The following is a 22959-nucleotide window of genomic DNA, read 5'->3' as shown; positions in this document are numbered from 1 at the left end:
AGTGTATCATGAATGTTGATAATTCACCTTAATTCAACTTATAGTAACAAAACTGTATTTTTTTCTCCTAAACAGCATGAATACATGACACCATGAAATTATTTACGGCTTTTATGGAAAACATCTTAAATAAAAAAATAATAATGTAGCACAGAACTTGGGCACATTATTTCTCTTTCAAACGAAAAAGGAGAGAAAAGAGGTCCCTTCCACTTATGCTCGTTCAGAGACTGTTTATGAGCTAACAAGCACACACACGTAACACATTGCCCTTTCACAATTGCATTCATGTGTGGTGCACATTACACGTTAGTGAACTCTGTCTCATTTTCTTTTCTCTTTCACAGGAAACCAGCCATTTTTATTTAAATGTTTTTTTAATTAAGATAGGAAACTTTTCAAAGTAAATAAAAGTTGTTGCCTTTTAACTTAATTCAGAGTCTGACCTTTTCTGCAGCAGAGGTAGATGATGGGAAAATTGCCCCACCAAGTCTTCTGTAGTTGCTGCCTTTAATGATCTTGTGAAGGTGAACCACAACCACTTCTTCTATTATAATTGTGTTAGTTTTTGAGAGCATTACTACTGCCATCTGTTTCGGAGGAGAACTGCTTGGTCTGGAGGTACGCTCTACTGTTGAATTATGTTCCCATAGAAACAACAAATCACTTGGAGTTTCTGCAGGGGTGGTCAAAGATTGGTTTATGGTGGCCATCGCCACCCCTGGCCACCCCCTGGCTCCGCGCCTGTGTAACATGCCAAAAAGTGATTCAGTTAAGTTTGAGGTTAGAGGTAGACTGAGACAAAGAGACAGACAAATGGGAGAAACAGAGTCAGTGTGTTTTGTCTTTGTCGTATTTGGCCTTGGCTGAACATTAAAGTTGTTAAAAACATCTGGAAGTCAGATGTCTGCCATGGCCGCCAGGATTTAACTGTATCAGTCAGAGGCCAAAATGATCTACCAATGTGCTGCTTTTCCATGGTATGCACATGACTGACCTCTGTCTAGAAAACCAAGACCTGCCTTGTGTATTTAAAAGTACTATTTGCTTGATCTTTTTCCCATTTTGGATGTGATTGTATGTGATAGTTTATCTATCACATCCAATCAGAGTGAAGTTTTATGGCTTGGTTGAAGCTCTAATTCTTTTCTAAGAGAGAGAGACAGAACTTTGTTTAACATTAATTGGTCTTTTGCTGAGCAGAATTAAATTTTCATCCCTAAATGTCCTTGTCATTAATTCTTTCTGTGACATTATTTCTACTTCCAGCTAAACCCAAAGCCACACTCATTGTCCTCAAAATCTTGGCGCTCATTTTGCCCACATTTCCATTCCGTCTGCCCAAATGGTCTGTGGTTTTGTGGTAGAGTTTAGAAAAGCTTCCCATTTGTTCTATCCCTTCCCCAGGCATTGGACAGTGATAATAATGCTCCACAGACATTAGACTCCTTGCTTTCAGTATGTGTTTATTAAATTCTATATTGGCTGACTGAGACAAAAGTCTCCGAATTAGATGCAGTGAGACGTAAAACAGATTGTAACATAAATAAATTCATGCTTTTATGTTATTTTTGAAATATCATTCTAAAATAGAAAATATGACATCAAGAAGCAAATGAATGATGCTTTAAACCAGGTAGTAAGAGGATTAAAATCTAAAAGATTCATAAAGATACCATAAAATAAACAGAAAATTGAACTGAAAGTATACCTGAAACCATAGCTTGATTGACCCTAATGACTTTATTATCGATAAAGCCTAACGCCAAAACTCTGAACCAATTTTTCATTTATGTGATATACAGGTACATCTCAGTAAATTGAAATATGCATTCTGATGAGGCTCATTTGTCATATTAAAACTTTTGAAAATAACAATGTTTAAGCAAGCATTAAAGTATGGTTACATTTATTATATATGGTTACATATGGTTATATGGTTACATTTATTATAAGGGAGTAAAATGGTAACAATGGAAAAATTCATAACAATATGAAGCAATGGAAAAAAAAGGGATCATTTAGGTCTTTCACATCATGTAAGCTGATTCGTTGAGATCATGGATCCTGAGTAAAGCATAAGTGATGTGGGGGGTTTCACCAACAAGAAACATCCAAAGTGTTGAGCTCAATGCCATGATCCAAAGCCATTTCAATTCAGTTTTATTTATATAGCGCCAATTCACAACACATGTCGTCTCAAGGCTCTTCACAACAGTCAGGTTCATACATTCCAATTAATCCTAACAATTAAACAGTGCAGTCGGAGTTAGCTGTTTATTCAAATTGGATAAAAAGTTTTTCTATCTAAGGAAACCCAGCAGATTGCATCCAGTCAGTGACTTGCAGCATTCCCTCCTCCTGTATGACCATGTAGAGACAGTGGACAGTCACTGGCGTTGACTTTGCAGCAATCCCTCATACTGAGCATGCATGTAGCAACAGTTGAGAGGAAAAACTCCCTTTTAACAGGAAGAAACCTCCAGCAGAACCAGGCTCAGTGTGAGCGGCCATCTGCCACGACCGACTGGGGGTTTGAGAGAACAGAGCAGAGACACAAAGAGAACAAAGAAGCACTGATCCAGGAGTACTTTCTATGGGAAGGAAAAGTAAATGTTAATGGATGTAGCTCCTTTAGTCGTTTCATCTAGAAAGAAAGAACAGAAAAACTCTGAGCCAGTTTTTAAGGTTAGAGTCTGAAAGAGAGCACATAGAGTTAGTCACAGTTAAGCTCAGTCCGTAGCCATGTCTAGGAGAGAGAAAGGGTTAAACACTAAAAGACAGGGCCATGTGGATCATCTGTAGAAGGTGAGCATTAAGTTGTTGCCAGCAGAAGCTTGGACGATTCCCCTCTCCAGAAAGGTGTCACAGGTAGACACAGAGTCAGGCCAGGTGTAGCTTCTAGGAAGAGAAAAGAGAACAAAGTTAAAAGCTGAAATAACAGCAAATAATGCAAAATTGGAGAGTAGTGTGAGAATGTAGCGAAGAGGGTGAAAGTGGTTGTTATGTCCTCCAGCAGCCTAAGTCTATAGCAGCATAACTACAGAGATAGTTTCAGTTCAGAATGTTTAGTTAAACGGCGCTTATTTACAACAATGTCGTCTCAAGGAACCTCACAATGGGTCCCACTGATGGTCATTGTTATACTAAAAACCACAATGATTGGGATACCTCCCTCTGTCAGACTGATTATAACCATTGGAAAAGAGAAGGGGTCATACAGGTAGCAGAAATGGAGGGTGTATTTGCACCTCAACCATAACTGAGCTGGTTTAGGCTAAACCTGACTCCCCCTTATTCCAACCAACAGGGAGGGAAGAAGACGGTGGTAAAAAATGAGAAAGATAGCTCAGGATAAACTAAGCCACTCTAACTATAAGCTTTATCAAAAAGGAAGGTTTTAAGCCTAGCCTTAAAAGTAGACAGGGTGTCTGCCTCACGGACTAAAACTGGGAGCTGGTTCCACAGGAGAGGAGCCTGGGACTTGGAGACGTCTTCACCCCTGACAAAAATATTATGTGTAAAGCCACTTAAAGAAAGAGAAGTTCACCCTTATGTTAAAAAATAAAACTATTAATGTTTTGTTAAAGCTTGATATAGGGTTCTAAGTTGACCATAAGGTCAAACATCAAATACGATTTAAGAAAGCTTTAAAATAACAAACAAATAAGTAAACTAATCTAAAATAAAATACAATGAAATAAATACTTTGGGTCACTTTTCTGGTCCCAAGTCTGGATAAAACCTATGGTAAAACCCATGTGAGGTGTGGACCCATAATTTTAGATTTTCTGGAGCTATGAGGCCAATGAAAACTTGTCAGCAGCCACTTTCAAATGCATATACAAACTGATTTTATCAAATAAATCTCTTTTATTTATTTAAGCCATGATAATGTGAATACATATGAATTCAAACAAGGTTTTGTTAAAGAATTGCAAGTTGAAATTACATGTACCTTCAGTTAGCCTATGTTATGTGGGCTGAGTGCTTGCAATTGAACTGTTAGCTTGCTACAATGGAACATGTAGTGCTAATTTGATTGTTTCTCCTTTGGTAGATTTGACTTTCTCCTATTTGGGACTATATGTGGCTCAAAGCCCTTTTTGTTTAGTTAATTGACATTTCTTATCCAATGGATCAATTTAGAATTATCAAAATATATATTACAACTTGGTCGTGTAACTTCTAGCTTGAATGATTAATGGAACAAAAAATAGTCTCAGATTATATATTTATCATTTAATCAGGTTTGTGCCAAAGTTGAACCAAATAAAACCTTCCCATCTGTATAAATTTCCACATCCATAAAATCTAAAACAGTGTGAAGCACATTATAAGTTTTCCTGCCCACAGCCATCAGCATCAACGACTCTTTTGAGGAAACCCTCATAATGAGCTACAACAACATTTAATTTCCCTTTGGAATTAATGAAGTATTTTTGAATTGAATTGAATTGAAGTTTACAGTGTACTTTGCCCTCTTAATCTGTATTTGGGACCTGTTATTATCCTGTTGCAGGCTTTTTTGTCAACAGCGTGGCTTATTGTAAGACCATGGATCAAATGGGATGAAGTAGACGTAACTCTGTCTGTATTAATCATCTATGAGGTGTAATGTATAGCAGCTGAATCATATAAAGCCTGAATTGCTAGAACAACCTGCTCCTCTAATCCCTTAAGAGAAAATCCCGTGACAACCATGTTTTAAAGTAGCCCTACTCCACTGTTTGGTTTCACACCTGTCAATCTGATGTGAGCACTACACCACCGTCTGACCTCCTGCAGTATATATGCTGACGTAAAAAAAGTTGTGACTCATTGTTGTTTGAAGCACATTTATGCTGTCATTTACGGTTACTATCTTTATTATGGAATTTGGCTCAGACAGAACATAGTTAGAGATTAAGGCTGAAAGTGTGTTTTTATGTGGGTATTTTTCTTTTTAGCCCTAAACAAACTTGACTAACTCCCTGTGATGTGGAGACAGTCAAGCAAGTATTGCTTCTGTCTGAAATTTTTCTGTGCTTGGTGGGCATTTCCTCAGTCTATATGACCGACATCTTTCTCTAATTAGAACATGCAAGAAAAACATTTTAAAACTAATGCTGGCAGTTATTTTTTTGAAATTATTAATAAGACCATTCACAGAGGACAAAATTAGGACTAAAATACAATGGAAAAGTATGTAGACTAGAAGTTATAATAATTATTATTATAGACTTAAAGATAAAGCATATTCTAAGAAGAAATTATTTGTTTAAAGAAGTTTAGGAAGAAAGTTTCACAGCTGTTAGAAGAGCAGTTGCTCAGGATGTCTGAATGGCTCCAGAGATTGTTAGTTTATAAGTCACACATTTACGTAGAGTGTACAGAGAAGCTGTAATTTGATGACCTGCTGTAATGGGACTCATTACTGTGTTGTGAAACAACAAATATTGCACTGTATTATATATGAAATATTAAGTTCACGTTATTTTACGTGTCCTGTCCGGCAGAGTAGCACAAGAAGTGCCAGAAAGATGTCCAACAGATTTACTTTCACAAGTGAACCATTATGGCCTTGCTATGATGCTCCGCTTTATGTATTTAAAAACGTTTATTAGAAATTGCTTTGGAGCTTTTTCAAACGCATTGGACATGGAGATGGAAACAAAAGGGGTGAACAAAAGCAATAAAGAGAGAGAGCTGGGGCAAAAAGGTAAAAGAATGAGATAAGAATAGAGGTAGAGAAAGAAGGACAAGTAGAGTACAAGATAACACCAAAGAGGTCTACTTCTGCAGAAAGAGAGAGAATATATACTATATAATATGCATTCAAAGTACCTGCAGGCATGAAACAGAAAAAAATTCAAACAACTAGCACTACTTGGAGTGTATAGCATTTTGATATGTTAGTAGTCCCCACATAACTATACAAAATAGACAGCATACAAAGTTGGCTTGCCAAATTCCTAGATTCGGGGTCAACATATTTTTTCTTTCCTTGTTTTAAGCTGCTGTTGGACTGTTTTTTGTTTTTTACTTATACAGTCATATTCAACAAATTATTATATGCGTTCTGATGAGGCTCATTGAAAAAAAAACAAAAAAAAAAACATTTAAGCAGGTATTAAGTATACTTTTTATTAAGCCCACATTTCTGTATTATTTTTTTATTGTTCTGTGTAAACCTTCATTGATGCAGACTGAGCATCTGCATAGCATAGCATGAGAATAATAGATATTATTATTGTGTCAGTGCTCCCACATTTGCCAGACATTTATGTAGGTTCCTGAGCAGTGGCACGTTTGTCCATGAGTTGCAATACAAAATGTGAGGCAGCCTTACTGGAGATCAAATTCTATATGCTACAATATCAGTTATGTAACAAAGCCATGCTGGATCATGCCATACTCCATTCAAATGCAAGCCAGATAGAGAATATTGTGATGGGGATATTACTGTAGTTTATATATGTAAGCTAGTCTTGCTTTTTAGTGTATAAGACATGAATAAAAAGGATCTGCATCAAATATATTTTAATATATGCCTTTTTAGATTATATAAAAAATATTATTAAACTGCTGAAAGTTTTTTTTTTCTTTTTAATAAAAGTCCATAATGACATAGTGTAAGTGACAGTCAGTCATAATTACCTCCAGACCCTCTGTCTCTCACCCAATTAATAAACTTAAATTATTTCCTGCCCTGCTTTTTAAGTCTATATAAAAACAGCTCATTTTTCACTTGGACAAATGAAGCAGCTGTTTTTAGTAGCCATGAGTTCTTGATTTGTGGCAAATTGTATCAGAAGGGTTTATTTTGCTATTACCTTGCTATTGACCTAGAAAATGGCTTTTAAAACTTTAAAATAGACTAGGAATACGCACATACGCACACACACGCAAAGACTTTCTCTGTAGTTGAAAAGTAACAAGCCCTCTTATTGTTTCTTACATCGAGAGTTAGCTCATCATCTCTTGGCTCAGTGTTCACATTAAGGAGCTCTCTTTCAGAACTCCATGTGCCTGAAGTACATTCGGTATCCACTCTGTGCTTGAGTTCATTAAAAATTAAAAAGTGACTCATCCAAAAGTCATGAAGTCATAATTAACAGCTCAGAGGGACTGACTAATAATGTTGATCCAATTTATTGAAGAAATTTGTTATCCTGTCTAAACCTGTACAGGATGTGTTTTATTTAATATTTATCCTTTCTTGTTGCTTGTCAGCTGGTAAGATTGTCTTAGATTTTAAAAGCATACATTTATTTTATTTTTCAGAAGTTTACCTTTATTTCCTTAGTATCTACAGGGGTTGGACAATGAAACCGAAACACCTGGTTTTAGACCACAATAATTTATTAGTGTGGTGTAAGGCCTCCTTTTGCAGCCAATACAGCATCAATTCGTCTTGGGAATGACATATACAAGTCCTGCACAGTGGTCAGAGGGATTTTAAGCCATTCTTCTTGCAGGATAGTGGCCAGGTCACTACGTGATACTGGTGGAGGAAAACGTTTCCTGACTCGCTCCTCCAAAACACCCCAAAGTGGCTCAGTAATATTTAGATCTGGTGACTGTGCAGGCCATGGGAGATGTTCAACTTCACTTTCATGTTCATCAAACCAATCTTTCACCAGTCTTGTTGTGTGTATTGGTGCATTGTCATCCTGATACACGGCACCGCCTTCAGGATACAATGTTTGAACCATTGGATGCACATGGTCCTCAAGAATGGTTCGGTAGTACTTGACAGTGACGCGCCCATCTAGCACAAGTATTGGGCCAAGGGAATGCCATGATATGGCAGCCCAAACCATCACTGATCCACCCCCATGTTTCACTCTGGGCATGCAACAGTCTGGGTGGTACGCTTCTTTGGGGCTTCTCCACACCGTAACTCTCCCGGATGTGGGGAAAACAGTAAAGGTGGACTCATCAGAGAACAATACATGTTTCACATTGTCCACAGCCCAAGATTTGCGCTCCTTGCACCATTGAAACCGATGTTTGGCATTGGCATGAGTGACCAAAGGTTTGGCTATAGCAGCCCGGCCCTGTATATTGACCCTGTGGAGCTCCTGATGGACAGTTCTGGTGGAAACAGGAGAGTTGAGGTGCACATTTAATTCTGCCGTGATTTGGGCAGCCGTGGTTTTATGTTTTTTGGATACAATCCGGGTTAGCACCCGAACATCCCTTTCAGACAGCTTCCTCTTGCGTCCACAGTTAATCCTGTTGGATGTGGTTCGTCCTTCTTGGTGGTATGCTGACATTACCCTGGATACCGTGGCTCTTGATACATCACAAAGACTTGCTGTCTTGGTCACAGATGCGCCAGCAAGACATGCACCAAAAATTTTTTCTCTTTTGAACTCTGGTATGTCACCCATAATGTTGTGTGCATTTCAATATTTTGAGCAAAACTGTGCTCTTACCCTGCTAATTGAACCTTCACACTCTGCTCTTACTGGTGCAATGTGCAATCAATGAAGACTGGCTACCAGGCTGGTCCAATTTAGCCATGAAACCTCCCACACTAAAATGACAAGTGTTTCAGTTTCATTGTCCAACCCCTGTAGTAGTTTTGTCTTGTAAACTGTATGATTTGGGCTAAACATTTAAGGTAACCTACCACAAGCTTCTAAGCTCTGGAGGAATTTTCATCTATTTCTCCTGAGAAACTGGGGTAACTGCATCACATTTGGAGGTCGCCTTCCCAACAAACACCTTTCATTCTACTGAACTGAGATCAGGGCTTTTTGATGGGCAATGCAAAACATTAAATGTGTTGTCCTTAAGCCAATTTGATGGTACTCTTAGGGTCATTGTCCATTTGGAAGAACTATTTGTCCCAAGCTTTAATGTCCACATGCAGGTCCATCTCAATAATTTTGAATATTATTGACGCACAGACTCATGTTTTTAAGCCTTTCCATTATGTTAATTATGATCATTTTCCACCTACAGCTAACAAAAACACAACATTTAAGACATTTAGACCAAAAAAAAATCTATTTTAATACAGAAATGTGGGCTTGATGACATGTATGTTGAAAGTTGAATACCTGATAAAAGGTTATTTTGCTTTTAATCTGATAAATAAGCCTCATTGGAACTCATTAAAATTTTCTGAGATTAACTAGTAATATTCTCATGATGGCATCTTTTTTGTTAAGTACACCAGTCTCTCCTGCAGCAAAAGCCCCTAAACACAATGCTGCCTTGCCCATACTTCACAGTTGGAAGGGTGTTCTCTCTTGCAAGCTTCCTCATTTCCCTGAATGGTCATTATCAGCAAATACGTCAGTGGTAAATAAGCTATAAGACTTTTTTCGGTAGCTTAAACCGTTAACCTGGATGTTAAGTTATCACGCCCATCATCAGGAAGGTCAAATACTTATATCCAGTTTGTTACCATTTTGTGAGTGTCAGCCCATCCAAAATCATCCACTGAGGGCTAACACCAGTGCTCAAATTCCCTCTTACATCTATTGTTCCATTATACCACACCACATCGGGGTGGTATTCATGAGACAATACTTAAAAGACCAAAAGTTATTTGGCTAATGATTCCTGATCAGGTTGAGCCCTAATTTATTAGTCTGACTGGAAATTTATTAGCCTAACTTCATTAATAATTTTGTTAATAATTGTTCATTATTAATTACAATTATGAATAGTTGCTAACAGCCAAGAAATCACAATTGCACAACAATTAAGACATGATAATATCATAACAATAAATAAAAATAAAACATATTCAAACAAGGCCATATTACCCAATTTTGAACCATTTCTTCCACCACTGTCACTGACTAGCTACCTGCAGAAGTGAGAATGATGCTTCATGCCCACAGGGTCCTGCTCTAGGAGATAATAGAGCCGTTGTCGCAGGACCCTGCATTTGCCCTGCATATAAATATTTGTCATTCCCTCCTGGCTGTAATGCATTGCTTCCCCTCCTTTGGAAAACAAACCTATTATTATCATGTTTTTTCCTGCCTGTGGTGAGTGTAATGTTTTGTGGCTTGTTGGGGGGTGTAAATCAGGACGGCTTCATCCTTGTGTGAGCCTATTTTATAACAGAGAGATGGCATGAAATGGTCACATTTGGCTTGATATGAACAATGAGATTCTTTATACCGTTGCCTATATCCCCCTTCTTGAGACAAGTTTTTTTTGTTTTTATTAATTCTTAGAATCAAGGTTACAGAGTAGGAAAAATTGTTTAAATGTCTTTTTCCCCCCGGACAAACCCAGCTTTTAACCGTAGTCCATAAATCCTCAATTGAGTTGAGGCTGTCGCTTTGGGAAGTGTTTCGGATTCCTGTCCTATTAGAACAGCCATTTTCAGCCATCTTAGCAAGGCTGTCACCCTCAGAAGAAACTATTGAATTTGGTACTACTTTTCATTGCCACAATGAAAATTACTTTGGAGAACTCTCTTAAACCAAAAAGTATTCTTGCTGATTCAATCAGGATTATCCACTCTCTACTGCTTTTAAACTGTTATCCTCAGGCAGAAGATACTGCTACCCAGTCCTTTCAAAATATAGACCTAAATTGTCCTTTGTAGCAAAAGCAATTAGTTTCTTAAAAATATGTTGAAGCAACAGGTGTTTATAATTTGTTCCTTTAGTCAGCAGGTCAGAACTGTGATGAGGTCTATGTTTCTTTTATGACACATTTTTTTTTAATGATTATGTTGTACTCGTACTCGTCGTTGTCCTCTTCCGCTTATCCGGGACCGGGTCGCGGGGGCAGCAGAGACGCCCAGACGTCCCTCTCCCCAGACACCTCCTCCAGCTCCTCCAGGGGGAGCCCAAGGCGTTCCCAGGCCAGCCGAGAGACATAGTCCCTCCAGCGTGTCCTGGGCCTCCTCCCGGTGGGACGTGCCTGGAACACCTCCCGAGGAAGGCGTCCAGGAGACATCCGGTATAGATGCCCGAGCCACCTCAACTGGCTCCTCTCGATGTGGAGGAGCAGCAGCTCTACTCCGAGCTCCTCCTGGATGGCCGAGCTCCTCACCCTATCTCTAAGGGAGTGCCCGGCCACCCTACGGAAGAAGCTCATTTCAGCCGCTTGTATCCGGGATTTCGTTCTTTCCGTCATGACCCAACATTTATGGCCATAGGTGAGGGTAGGAACGTAGACCGACCGTTAAATCAAGAGCTTTGCTTTTCGGCTCAGCTCTCTCTTCACCACAACGGACCGGCACAGCCTCCCCATTACTGCGGCAGCCGCACCGATCCGTCTGTCGATCTCCCGCTCCATTCTTCCCTCACTCATGAACAAGACCCCGAGATACTTAAACTCCTCCACTTGAGGCAGGAACTTCCCTCCAACCTGAAGAGGACAAGCCACACGGATCGGTGCGGCTGCCACAGTAATGGGCCCGAGATACATAAATAGATATGTTGTATCTTCAGAAATTGGAAAACTGGGCACAATTTGGTGTTTAAACCGCACAAACCCAAACCCACATTTAAACTGGGATTAGAACAGACAAATCACACTGCATCTAAAATGAAATTCCCAACGCCCTGACATAACCCTGCAGTAAATTTATTAACTTTGCTTCAAAGCTGGGTAAGTGCCAGGAGACCGACCAATTAAAATAAACCCCACCTAATCTGAAGAGAGGAGAAATATCTAGTGGTGGGGGGCTTACAGCCGTTTCTGGGGCAATTACCCCAAAATGCTTTTTGGATTGTTAATTATCAAAGAACCATGTTTTTTGGACAAACTTCACTCAGACCATCTCAGCTCAAGTTTGGAATTGGTGCCCTCCATGCTAAGAGGTGATAGTCCTAACCATTAGACCATGATCCTCAACCCAGAAGAAATCCCTTAAATCCATAAAATCAATAGAGGGTGCATCTCAAACAGGTATGTTTAAAGCATGGAAATTGTTTTGATGTTTTGCACAAAGGCAAGGATAGAGATCAGGAAAGAGCAACAGATCTAGGACAATTTAAAACACACCAACAAGAACTCCTAGGAAGCGAAATCTCAGAAACTACTTTAATCCGTAACAGCGCTTAATTAGATACTTTTGAGGAGACCTAAAAATGGCCATACACGGCCACTCACCCTCCAGCCTAATTGAGTTTGATCACTTCTGCCAAGAAGAAGGGAAATGCTTTAAGAGGAAAACTGTGGCTGGGGCTCAGTTTTACTTTATAACAGAGGATCATTTAGGGAGAAATAACTTTGTTCAGTCAGGAAGAAAAGAGTGAGTCTCATTCATTCTCAGGGGCTTCGATTATCAATGTGAGGTCATTTACCCCACTTAGTATAACAAGCTACTTATAAATGGCCGTTATTCCTCATAACACTGTGTCATTGTTTATTTAACTGTACATTCACAGCTTATTGGATCTTTATCTCCTTTCAGGTATTACACAGATTCATTGAGAATGTTGTGCACCAGTGAACTTCCTGTTTTCTAAAACGTATAGATTTGGTCACTTTGATGGTGCTATTCTACACTCTAAGGAAGGAAAATGCACTGGCTCAGTTAACAAAACATATTATGGAACTTTTTTAGGTACTTCCCGCTTAATAAATTAATATTTGTTTATGATCAAGTAAAATCAACTTGATTAGGTATAATGACTACAGGCTTAATCACAGTGAACCAACTTGGTTTTATAACTAACATTTCTATGCAAATTGTTGCATCATTTTTATTTTTACTTCAACAATTTATCACATTGCCTCAAATGAATTAATTTGCTACTTTGACAATTTATTATTATCTGGTAGTAAAATAAACGCATACAGTTTTTATAAATAGTTTTGTAGTAAAGTCATATAAATAAAAATGTAGCCCTATAGTCTTGAAAGATTTCTGTTATCTCAATCTGGATTCTAGCTTCAGCTGGTTCAGATGTTGAGGTTCCTCTATAGCTAACTCTTGGACAGTTGATGGTCTTGACTTTTTGGGTACAAAATGGTGCCATCTACTGCAGGACATCTTGTATAGACCACGTCTTGATTCCTACTTGTCCGGGGAACAACCGATGACTTAAAATATTTTTCTTAGCTATACCTTTAAGATAGTTATCAAGTCAATAACGTGTTACATGTTGATCCTTATTTTAGGTTATACCCTTTAACCCTTTGAATCTTTTGTTTGAAAGTAACCAGATAATTGCAGTCCTTTGCATGCCACACTCAATATTTCTCCTAAATTACATACTTTATCACACAACAACCCCTCATAGAAATGTGAAAAAGGATTCCGTGTTCAAGTAGTGGATTTTTGATGATTTATTCTCTTGCCGCCAAGTTTTGGTGTTTAATGACACATTTCCATAAAAAAGCCAATGTTCAACATAGCATTATCCAAACTACACAGAAAGAGCCCAGTGAGCACAGGCAGCAAATATCCATCTTCATTAGAGACCTGTCTCTGTTGAGTCAAAGCAGGGGTGGCTGCTGTAGATATCGATCCACTTTCTTCCAGGAAGCCTTGGGTTTGGTATTGCCCTCTAAAGCCTCTGTTCATTAGGGTCAGGGCTGGGAGAGATCGAAGAGGGTGGAGTGTTTACCTGGTACAGCCAGCTGATAGAGCTGCTGTTTCACTGAGGGGTTAAACTAACAAGAACAACAATTAGCAATTATTGATAGAATTGACCTGTAATATACATTATTGGTTACTGCAGTTTTCATGGCCCATTTATGGTCCTGCTTTTAAAAGAGTCACGGGGATCGAGCTGTTTGTATTAGGCCACATACTCAAACAATGTCAGATAAAACCAGTTATAGTTTGTGTGCTTGCCCTTTTCCTGTACAGTTTTACAGTTTTCTTTTCAGTGAAATAATTAGATCACTTCCTTTTATTAAATTTGCTTCCAACTTATGCAAAAGAAATGTCACTTTTATGCCTACAATAGTTTGTGACCCTAAACTGCTTACATTTTTGACAGTAGATATATAACTGATTTCATGACATTTCAACTTAGAATTATTTAAGTTAAATATTTTTCATGCCTCAATCAAAAGGTGCATTTAAACACAAGAACAAGACAATACATAAAGTGAACTTAAAGTGCAACAAGACGCTTTAACCTTAAAACCCAGAACAGTTATAATACACAGCAACACACTCTCTGCCTTCAATGAGCTGCCTAAACAAAGGGCTTTAAAATAGTTTCAACTTCTATTTGAATGTTTCTCAAATTCTTTGATTTACATTTTTTTTATTTACGGAATTTAGTCTAAAAAACTATGTAATGATGTAGTTCTTGTATAAAATTAAAATATTTAGAAAGAAAAAATTGTTTATGTAAACCTCTTTAAACTAACAGTTAGTTATCAATATTTGTGCAACAAAATGTTGCATGTGTTATGTAGAAATAAAGAGTCCCTTTTGTAAAATAAAATTTCCTGTTGGGTTTTAGGAAGCTGGTATAATGTTCTGACAGGACTTCACTTAAACAATGTGTGACTTAATTTTTTTTCCCATCTGACTCAGCACAAATACTCTTCATTAAACATGCATCTTGCTCTGCTAAGGAACCTTGCAGAAGGAGTTGTTTGCTTAGGTTCTAGACTGAGATTAGCTTGCCACGTTTTGATAGGACTTGATAATTTGACTCATTTGTTTTTTTTTTTCATTTTTGGTAAATCAAATGTGGACAAAACTTACAGATAGCATTTCTCTGTTTCAAATATCTGATTTGAGCATAGTAACTGTAAATGGCTAGTGTGAAATTAACGACCAGCTATATATTTCAATTTACATTCAGTTTACTTTACTAACAGTTGCAAAGATGCCCAGTTTTACATTTGTGAAACATTTACAGGAGTAAGACAACAGAAGGCAGGCAACAGTATTTTGATTTTCTGTTTGTGATTTCAGTTCTTTTCTGCAGAGACAGCAAATTCTAGAAAAAGTAGTTGGCAGATTTATTATACTAAACTTTTACAATACAGACGAGCATCGTAAAATAAAAGTACATCCTCTTTTACCAGTTAAAAGAGGAAGGACCTTTTGGGCAGGGGCCTGGGGTAACATATCAGGTCAGAAAAACATTGATCCTCACCAAGTTCTTTAATAAATTACATCATTTCAAGTGTATAAAAACACATAAACAAACTGTAACTGATTATTGAACAAAAAAAAAAAAAACAACAAAATGGAAAATCTGTGTAAAAAAACAAGTAGACCTTTGCTGCTTTCCATTGTATTTATAAAAGAAATTTGCTGGTGCTAATAATCCTCACCAGTGTAACCACTTGTATTAAAGTGAGGATTTTGGCAGTTTGCTGATCTGAAACATACAGATCAGACCTAACAGAATGCCAAGACTGGAAGACATCAGCAATGACCTTATAGTGGCAATTATTGCTGCTAATCAGTATGGGAATGGAAGATAGCTCACAAGTGAACATCTTCCCAGAAGTGGACATTCCAGCAAATATACTCCAGGTTCCAACTGTGTAATGCTTAGAGCAGCTGCAAAAACAACCGAACCTCATCTACACATCTTTGACTCTATAGGCCTCAGTTGCCATTTTAAAGTTCATGCCTGTACAACTGGAAAAAGAGTTAACAAAGATGGCTTCTTTAAAATATTTGCAAAAAGAAAGCCTGTTATTTTCTTAAAGCAACACAAAAGGACAGCTTATGTGAGCAAAGCTGCGGTTGAATAAAGACTTCACCATAGTACCAGATGACACCATAGTACAGCTGTTTGGCTGTAATTCATTTAAAGCCAAAGACCTAATTCCAGCTGTCAAGCACAGATGTGGAGGAGTGAACATTTGTTGTTGTTTTTTTCAGCCACAGGACTTTGGGCACCCTGCAGGCCCTCCATCAGCTATTGAATCAATGGGTCTAGCTAGTTTTTGTATTTAAAGCTTCTCTATTTTGGCTTCCTCTTAGTTTAATAAATAATGACATTATAAAATTTGTCTGCTTTTTTACATTTGAGGTTACATTTAGATAATTTTAGAACCTGCTAATAAACAGTTCATTTATTTCCTGTTACATAAAACTCAAGAATCAAAAACAGGTGTACTTTCTTTTATCCCATAATTTAAATAGTTAAAACACTGCTAAATAGGTTTTGTTTTGTTCTATTAAACACTAGGGTATTCCTAAGAAAATATGATTAAGGGAAAGGAAGGAGGATGTAGAAAGTGAAGCATAACCAAGGTAAATGATCTGTCAGTTACTATACACCCACTTTGGATTCATGGTTATAACATTCCTCAACTGATTTTCAACTGATTAACCATGTTTTTTGTGTGTATGTGTGTGTTTTTTCTTTTTTGCTTGTTTAAACGCTGATAAGTATCCCCGTCGCTGCTTAAGAAAAGCATTTCCACAGCATGATGTCGCCGCCACCATGTCTCACAGTGGAGATGGTGTGTTCAGGGTTGATGTGCATTGTTAGTTTTCTCTGACAAGAGGATTTTCTTCCACATATTCACTATGTCCATACATGGCTTATAGAACATTGCAAATGAGACATTTTTATATAGTTTATTTTCAACAATGACTTTTATTTGGAAACTCTGCCATGAAAGACAAGATTTGTTAAACATATCAGTTGTCATGTTCTCCTACCTGAACTATGAATCTCTGCAGCTTCTCCAGAGTTACCATGGGCCTCATGGTTGTTTCTCTGGTTTAGGTTCTGCTTGCCTGTCAGTTTAGGAAAACAGTTGGGTATGGTTGGTTTGTAGTTAGGCCATACTGTTCATGTTTTTGGAAGATGGATTAAGCCCCGCTCACAGAGGGCTTGTTTTGTAGCCCAACACTGCTTTAAACATCTCCATGTTGTTCTCCCTGACTTCTCTGGCATGTTTCTTGGTTTTCGTGATGCTTTTTTTTTGCTAATGTAGACAGTGGTGTGCACACACATTTTGAGGGGCAGGTGCTCAAGTGGAAAAAGCTGGAGCTGTCGGCTGCCTTTGTAGAGTGAGATTTATTACAGGGACAGCTTGAACATCGTGTATATATACAAATTTTAAATTAATAACCAAATGCTGTCTGAGGCAGATGTTTATTAATGTTAAACACAACAGATTGGTTTCTCAAACAATCAAACTGGCAACACCAGAACAAACAGACTAGTTCAAAGACAAGAGACTTGACTTAGACTGTCTTTTGCTCTTAAGTGTGCTTAAGTGCTGTTAGGACTTAAGTGTAGTGAGTATCATTTTTCTCTTTCTCCTGGTTTAAAGGCACATCCTCCTTAATGCCATGTCTAACCAGTGACTATTCTACAGTATAAATCAACTATACCCCAAAAACAAAAGAGTTATAAAATCTTTATTGTCAAAATGAAACCAACAGCAGAGAATATGGTGAAAAGAAGAATCATCTTCTGCATGTAGCCAAAAATAGAAAATACAATTTAGCCTACATGGTCCACATTTACTGAACTTTTTTAAAGGAATCTTTAGTAGTGTTTAAAAGCATGAGTCAAATAGAAGTCATCTGGACCATAACAGAAAATGTAATAACTCCATCTATAAACATTTGAATTTATTTACTTCTTCTAATTTAGAAGAACTGAATTGTTGTCAGGCAAAATTACAAAAACGTGGGGCACTGGTATTATAGACCTTTAAATTTAGAAATGTTTCCTTGGGCCACTCACTGTACGCTGTAAAAAAGAAGAAAAAAAAAAAATGATTTCAAGAGGGCAGGTGCTGTAGCTCCACCTAGTGTCTACTGTTCACGTCTCAGAATGTAGATCTCGCAAATCTTTGAAGCCTTCACAGAACAGCGGTGACTGGATGAAGAGGTTGACTTTACAATTTCACTTTACTAACAGTATATACTAATTAGGCTATTTCTGAATTCAACTGTTTGCTCTGGATTTCAATCATGCATATTAGAGTTAAAGGGACTGAATACGAATGCATGCCACACTTCTCAGACGTTAAACATATGGAATCCATCAGGAGGTGACTCTTAGAGTAGGATCTAAATCTAGACAAGCAGGCAGCATCAGAATGCTATGTTGAAAAAAAATAAAAATAAAAAGCAAAAACTTACAATAAGGTATGAAGCAGACGAGGACGAGGAAAGATGCGGCAGGGGCAAAACAGTCGTGGACAGGCTTGGCATGGCAAGCAGTACTCTCCAGCAAGGAGTAGACAGAACAGAAGAGTATATATGGAGCATGACACAAGTGAAAGCAGGGAGTCTGATAGGCATGAAGCAGGTGGAGCGAGTGAAGCTGATTAAGATGGCAGTGGCTGAGAATGGAAGAAAACATGAAAAAAACAGAGATACAAAGACGTAATAAAACCAGTTCTTATAGAAGTCACAGAACTAAAATGCACCATAAACAGAATGAAAGAGAAACTAATCCAAAAAGAAATTAACTTATAACATATAACATACCACCTGGAGAGCATAAGCAATATCAATCAGAAGCAAGACCCAAAACAAACTTCAAACATCTACAAATCATGACAGAAATCCATATTTAGGCTTATCATTGTCATCATTAAAAGATGTAATTGTGATTATATTGTTAAAAACTGGGATGTCAATCACGAGTAACTCACTGACACTTTTCTTTCTTAACATTAAACAATCACACGCCTTTGAGGTGCAGGCAGTAAGACAGTTAGTCTATCAAATCTGCCAAATACAATATCAATACATAGGGTTTGAATTCCTAACAACTGAAGCATTGCATCTTTTGAAATATTGCATCAAAGTATTCCCTTGTGATTGTAATATTGCACACATTGATATTGCGACGTGAATTACAATTTGATGTATTGTGCAACTCTACTGTTCATACTGTATTTTTGATCCCCTTCTTTCATCACCTAATGTTAATCTATCACTTAACATTCCCAAAAATACAAGGTTGTACAAGTTTTTGGTTGTAACAGGTTTACAACCAAATCTTGAAATTGTTTTTCGATATTTGGTTCATACTGAAATGACCTGTAATTGTGCCTTCCACTCCAAATTTCAATTAAAAGTCAACAATGCCTGACTATAATTTGATATTTTGTTAATTTTTTCTTATTATTTCCCACAGTACCCGTATGCAGACTCTGCAGGTGGACTCAGTCCAGCGGTGGATGGAGGACCTCCGCCACATGACAGAGGTGGAGTGCATGTGTGTCCTTCAGGCCAAACCCATCGGGGTGGATGAAGATTCACACCAGGGGGAACTTATAGTGACCTCTGGCATCACTGCAGGGGACCACGTGGCCAGAAACAACCTGCAGACGCTGCTTCGCCGTGCGCTAGTGGTCAGCACAGAGCTGGGGAAGATGTTCCAGCGGCTAGAGAAAGGTCGCTGGCAGAGGGTCCACAGCACAGCTGTACGTGCAAACTGCCATGTGCGTTCGCTTGTACTTGAGTACAGCGCTGCTCGGAGCACGCCTCCTGAAATGCAGAAGGTGATGGTTGGCTTTGAGAATTTCAAAGTGGTTTTTCACAGCTAACTTGCTAGGCTAAATGTAAAATAAGTATTAGCCTTTGAAGACACATTCTGCAAAAAAAAAAAAAGAAAAACATTTTTGGGTTATAGAGTACCTCGCAAAAGGTATTCACACTCATTGAACTTTTGCTCATTTTGTTACTTTACAACCAGAAACTGTATTTTATCCTGATTTATGTCACTGACCAACACAAAGTAGTGAAAGCAGACAAATGACACATGGTTTTCAAATGTTTTTTATAAATAATAATCTGAAAAGTGTGGCCTTCATTTGTATTCAGCCCCATTAAGTCAATACTTGGTAGAAATACCTTTTGCTGCAGACACAACTGTAATTCACTGTGTGTCTCTACTGGCTTTGCATATGTAGAAAGTGAACTTTTGATCCACAGCATTATGCTGCCACTACCATGTGTCATTGGGATCGTGTTCAGTTAGTTATTTTCCACCGCACATGGTGTTTTACATGAAGGCTGAACATTTTAGTTTTTGTCAAACTACAAACAGGATTTCTTCAATAATGGATTTCTTCTTGCCACTTTTCCGATAGTTGTCCTGTTTGGGACATTGTTTCACAGCCTAACCCTGTCTGCTGTGGTCCTTGCTCTTCATGGTCATGTATTTTCACTAATGTTCTCAAACTGACCTCTGAGGCCTTCAGCGGTTTATACTGAGATTAAATTACAAAGGTGGACTCTATAACTTAATTAGGTGACCTTTGAAAGTAATTCGTTGCACAGGAATGTTTTAGGGTTAACAGAGTAAAGGGGGATGAAAACAATTGCAAGCCCTTCTTTTCAGATTTTTCTTGACACAAAAATTTCTGTTGGGGGTTATGATTATTGATTGATTAATCTTGATCAATAATTATAATTACAAATCATAATCTGACAAAATCAATTTCTTAACCAAAATCCTCATTTATGAATCGAGACCAGAGATGTTTCTGGTGTTGTAATTGTGGCTCAACGCCTTTGACAATTACAACCGTTAAATACTCTGTAATAATTAATAACTATTGCCGGAGATGTCACTGTTTAATCGACCGTTTCTGCCAAAACGTGTGGAACGTTAACCTTATCTTGACTGACGAATTTCTTTTTGCACACAATGAACACAAAACGCTCTCTCTTTATCTATGTGAATATTTATTAATCTTCACCTACTCAACATGCAAAATTCTACATAACAAGGGTAACACATCTAACTAAGCAAAAATAAAGAAAACAGCAGTGGGTGTTGAATCAACCAGCATTTATGGCACAATTGAGAAAATGACGAAAAGGTGTGGTGGTGAGTGGAGAGTGGGGGGAGGCGCCACTCCGACTGTATTCAGTGATGTTCTGCTCATAAAACTTCCCCCAACTCTTGAGCACACAAAGAGTTATAAAGCTTTTGGCGGTAAGCTAGCAAGCAGTGAGGTTGAAGACAAAAGGGAAATGGAGAATTTCACCATGAGGTCGTTTTAACAGTCCAGTCTTGCAACGCACCCGCGTTGACTCTCAGATAGTAAAACACAAGCAGCTCGAGGACTGCGGCGGATCCCGATATCAACATAACACATCAAAGTTTCAATAGGCAAGGTTACATGCACATATCATTCAGAACACATGAGATCCTAACTAGCGATTCTGATCGCTCTACACCTCTGACCCTGCCCAGGCCTCCTAATAAAGAAATAAAAGATTAAATAAAAGATGGGTTTTACTTGGTGAAGTTTCTTCTGGGTCAGCGAGTGAGAGGGAAAACGGGGGTGTTTGAAGCATTGTGCGCGTCCGCAGTTACACTCCAAGAGAGCGGTCAGTCCCGTCCTTTGGTCTTCTTGACGAAAAGGAAAAAATAGGATCTGACCATCAGCAGTCGACTAGGGATGAAACACGATGGCGATTCGTTTCCTCGAACTCCGTGTTTTTAGTTACGTGTTAAACTCACGTCTTCGATCGGCAAAGTTAAATTTCTGGCCTTCCTAGTCCAGAAACCTCAGTTATGAATTGTTCGTTGGCCAACGAGAGAGAGAAATAACTGAAGACTTCACGTGGGATCTCTTCTTCTCCAGAGGATGGTCCAGTTGCGTGGTAACCGTGTCAAGATTTCCAGCTGAAAGCGAGTTTTTGAAATGTCCGCCTTCCTATATAGCATCTTGTGACGTCAGACTTGGGACGCCCCGTCATAACAGTCGTGATGCTTGACGGGATATGGAGGAGCGGACTGTCCTGGATACAAAATGGCCGAAAGCATCAGGAGGCCTGGTGTCTGTGCAAGTAGTCCAATATTCAGCAACAAGTGGTCCAACATATCAAAGCTCTTGCATGATGTTTCTTCCACTTTACAATTATCCGCTATTTTCCTTAGTCTTAGTCTTGAAATCTAAAACAATACAGTTTGTTAGTTATATACTGTATTTATATTTTATTCTCATGGATATTGTTTGTTTTTTCCTCTTCTTTTTTGCAGTATGAGAAATCACTGCTGGAAAAGTGCATGGAGCTAACTAACATCACAGAGAGGTAACAGACATTTACCACACACAAATACATGTATATAAGTCAAAATAGAAATACCCACATACAGTAAATAAGGGAAATGTAATCCTAAATAAACACCTGACAAATACAAATCTAATGTGTGTTTAACAATTAAAGATACAAAATAGAGATAGAACCTTTATTCATTCCTTATAGAACTACATGAAACTGGAGCCCATCATTGACCAAGATAAGATGGATTTGTTCAGTCTTTTCTGATTAAATTGTCATAAAATGTTTCCACTTTTGAAGAATCCTTCTACTTTGAAACTCCAAGTAGAAATAGAGTTGCGCCTAAAATAAGGAAAATTAAGTTATTTGGCAAAATATAAACACCTGCATCTGTTTGCAATTAACAAATCAAACAATGACAGTTTAAATAGCTCATCACGGGTAATATTATAATTGTTTTCTTCAGATTCAGTACAAAATACCACTTTTAATGGATACTGCAGTTTCTTTAGTGGGACACATTTTTACTGTAATGACCTGCTTTAAACTTGATCCATAGCTTGACACAAGCTTCTGGCAGCGTTCCTGGGAAATCTTAGCACTCCCATCATGGGCAAAGAAAGGCCTTTAGTTCACTAATAGTGTTGGGTTTATGTGTGGCAACCACCTTTTCTAAATCCCACCCGAGGGGATCATTAGAGTACAAGTCAATCAATTATAATGGCCACTCTATTATCTTACAGATGTTGTTGTGAAAACAAGCTTTGGCGAACTTTGAGGTATGCTACAGATCAGTGTCCTGGTGTCCTTCCAGGGGAAGTAAAGTAGCTCCACATTAACAAGGAGCTGCTCCTATGCTTCACTGTAGGCATGGTGTTCTTTTTACCCTACGCTAGAAATGTCAGTTTGGATCCATAATTTTACAGAACATAATCCCAAAACCTCTTTTGTTTAACTGGAGTAGACTTTTCTTGTGTGTTTAGCTAAGTAATGTCTGTTATGTACGTCTCTTGCTTTGGAAACTAAAACCTCAGAGGCTGCTGCCACCAAGTCTTGCT

The 22959-nt window shown here is 38.1% G+C and overlaps 1 protein-coding gene across 4 annotated transcripts in view; it reads left to right on the top strand.

The window, feature by feature from the left end:
* LOC124860839 (protein inscuteable homolog) overlaps positions 1-22959 on the top strand; it is a 100047-nt gene that overhangs the window by 43568 nt on the left and 33520 nt on the right. For all 4 annotated transcript variants that reach the window (XM_047354446.1, XM_047354437.1, XM_047354442.1 and 1 more), the window contains 2 exons: positions 19017-19383; positions 21879-21931. In XM_047354446.1, coding sequence (XP_047210402.1) covers positions 19024-19383; positions 21879-21931 — 413 coding nt within the window. In that variant the 5' untranslated portion in view covers positions 19017-19023. The remainder of the gene's footprint in view (positions 1-19016; positions 19384-21878; positions 21932-22959) is intronic.

Source organism: Girardinichthys multiradiatus, chromosome 2, assembly GCF_021462225.1.
Source record: "Girardinichthys multiradiatus isolate DD_20200921_A chromosome 2, DD_fGirMul_XY1, whole genome shotgun sequence".
Taxonomy (NCBI): Eukaryota; Metazoa; Chordata; class Actinopteri; order Cyprinodontiformes; family Goodeidae; genus Girardinichthys; species Girardinichthys multiradiatus.
This window is presented reverse-complemented; position numbering and strand designations above follow the sequence as displayed.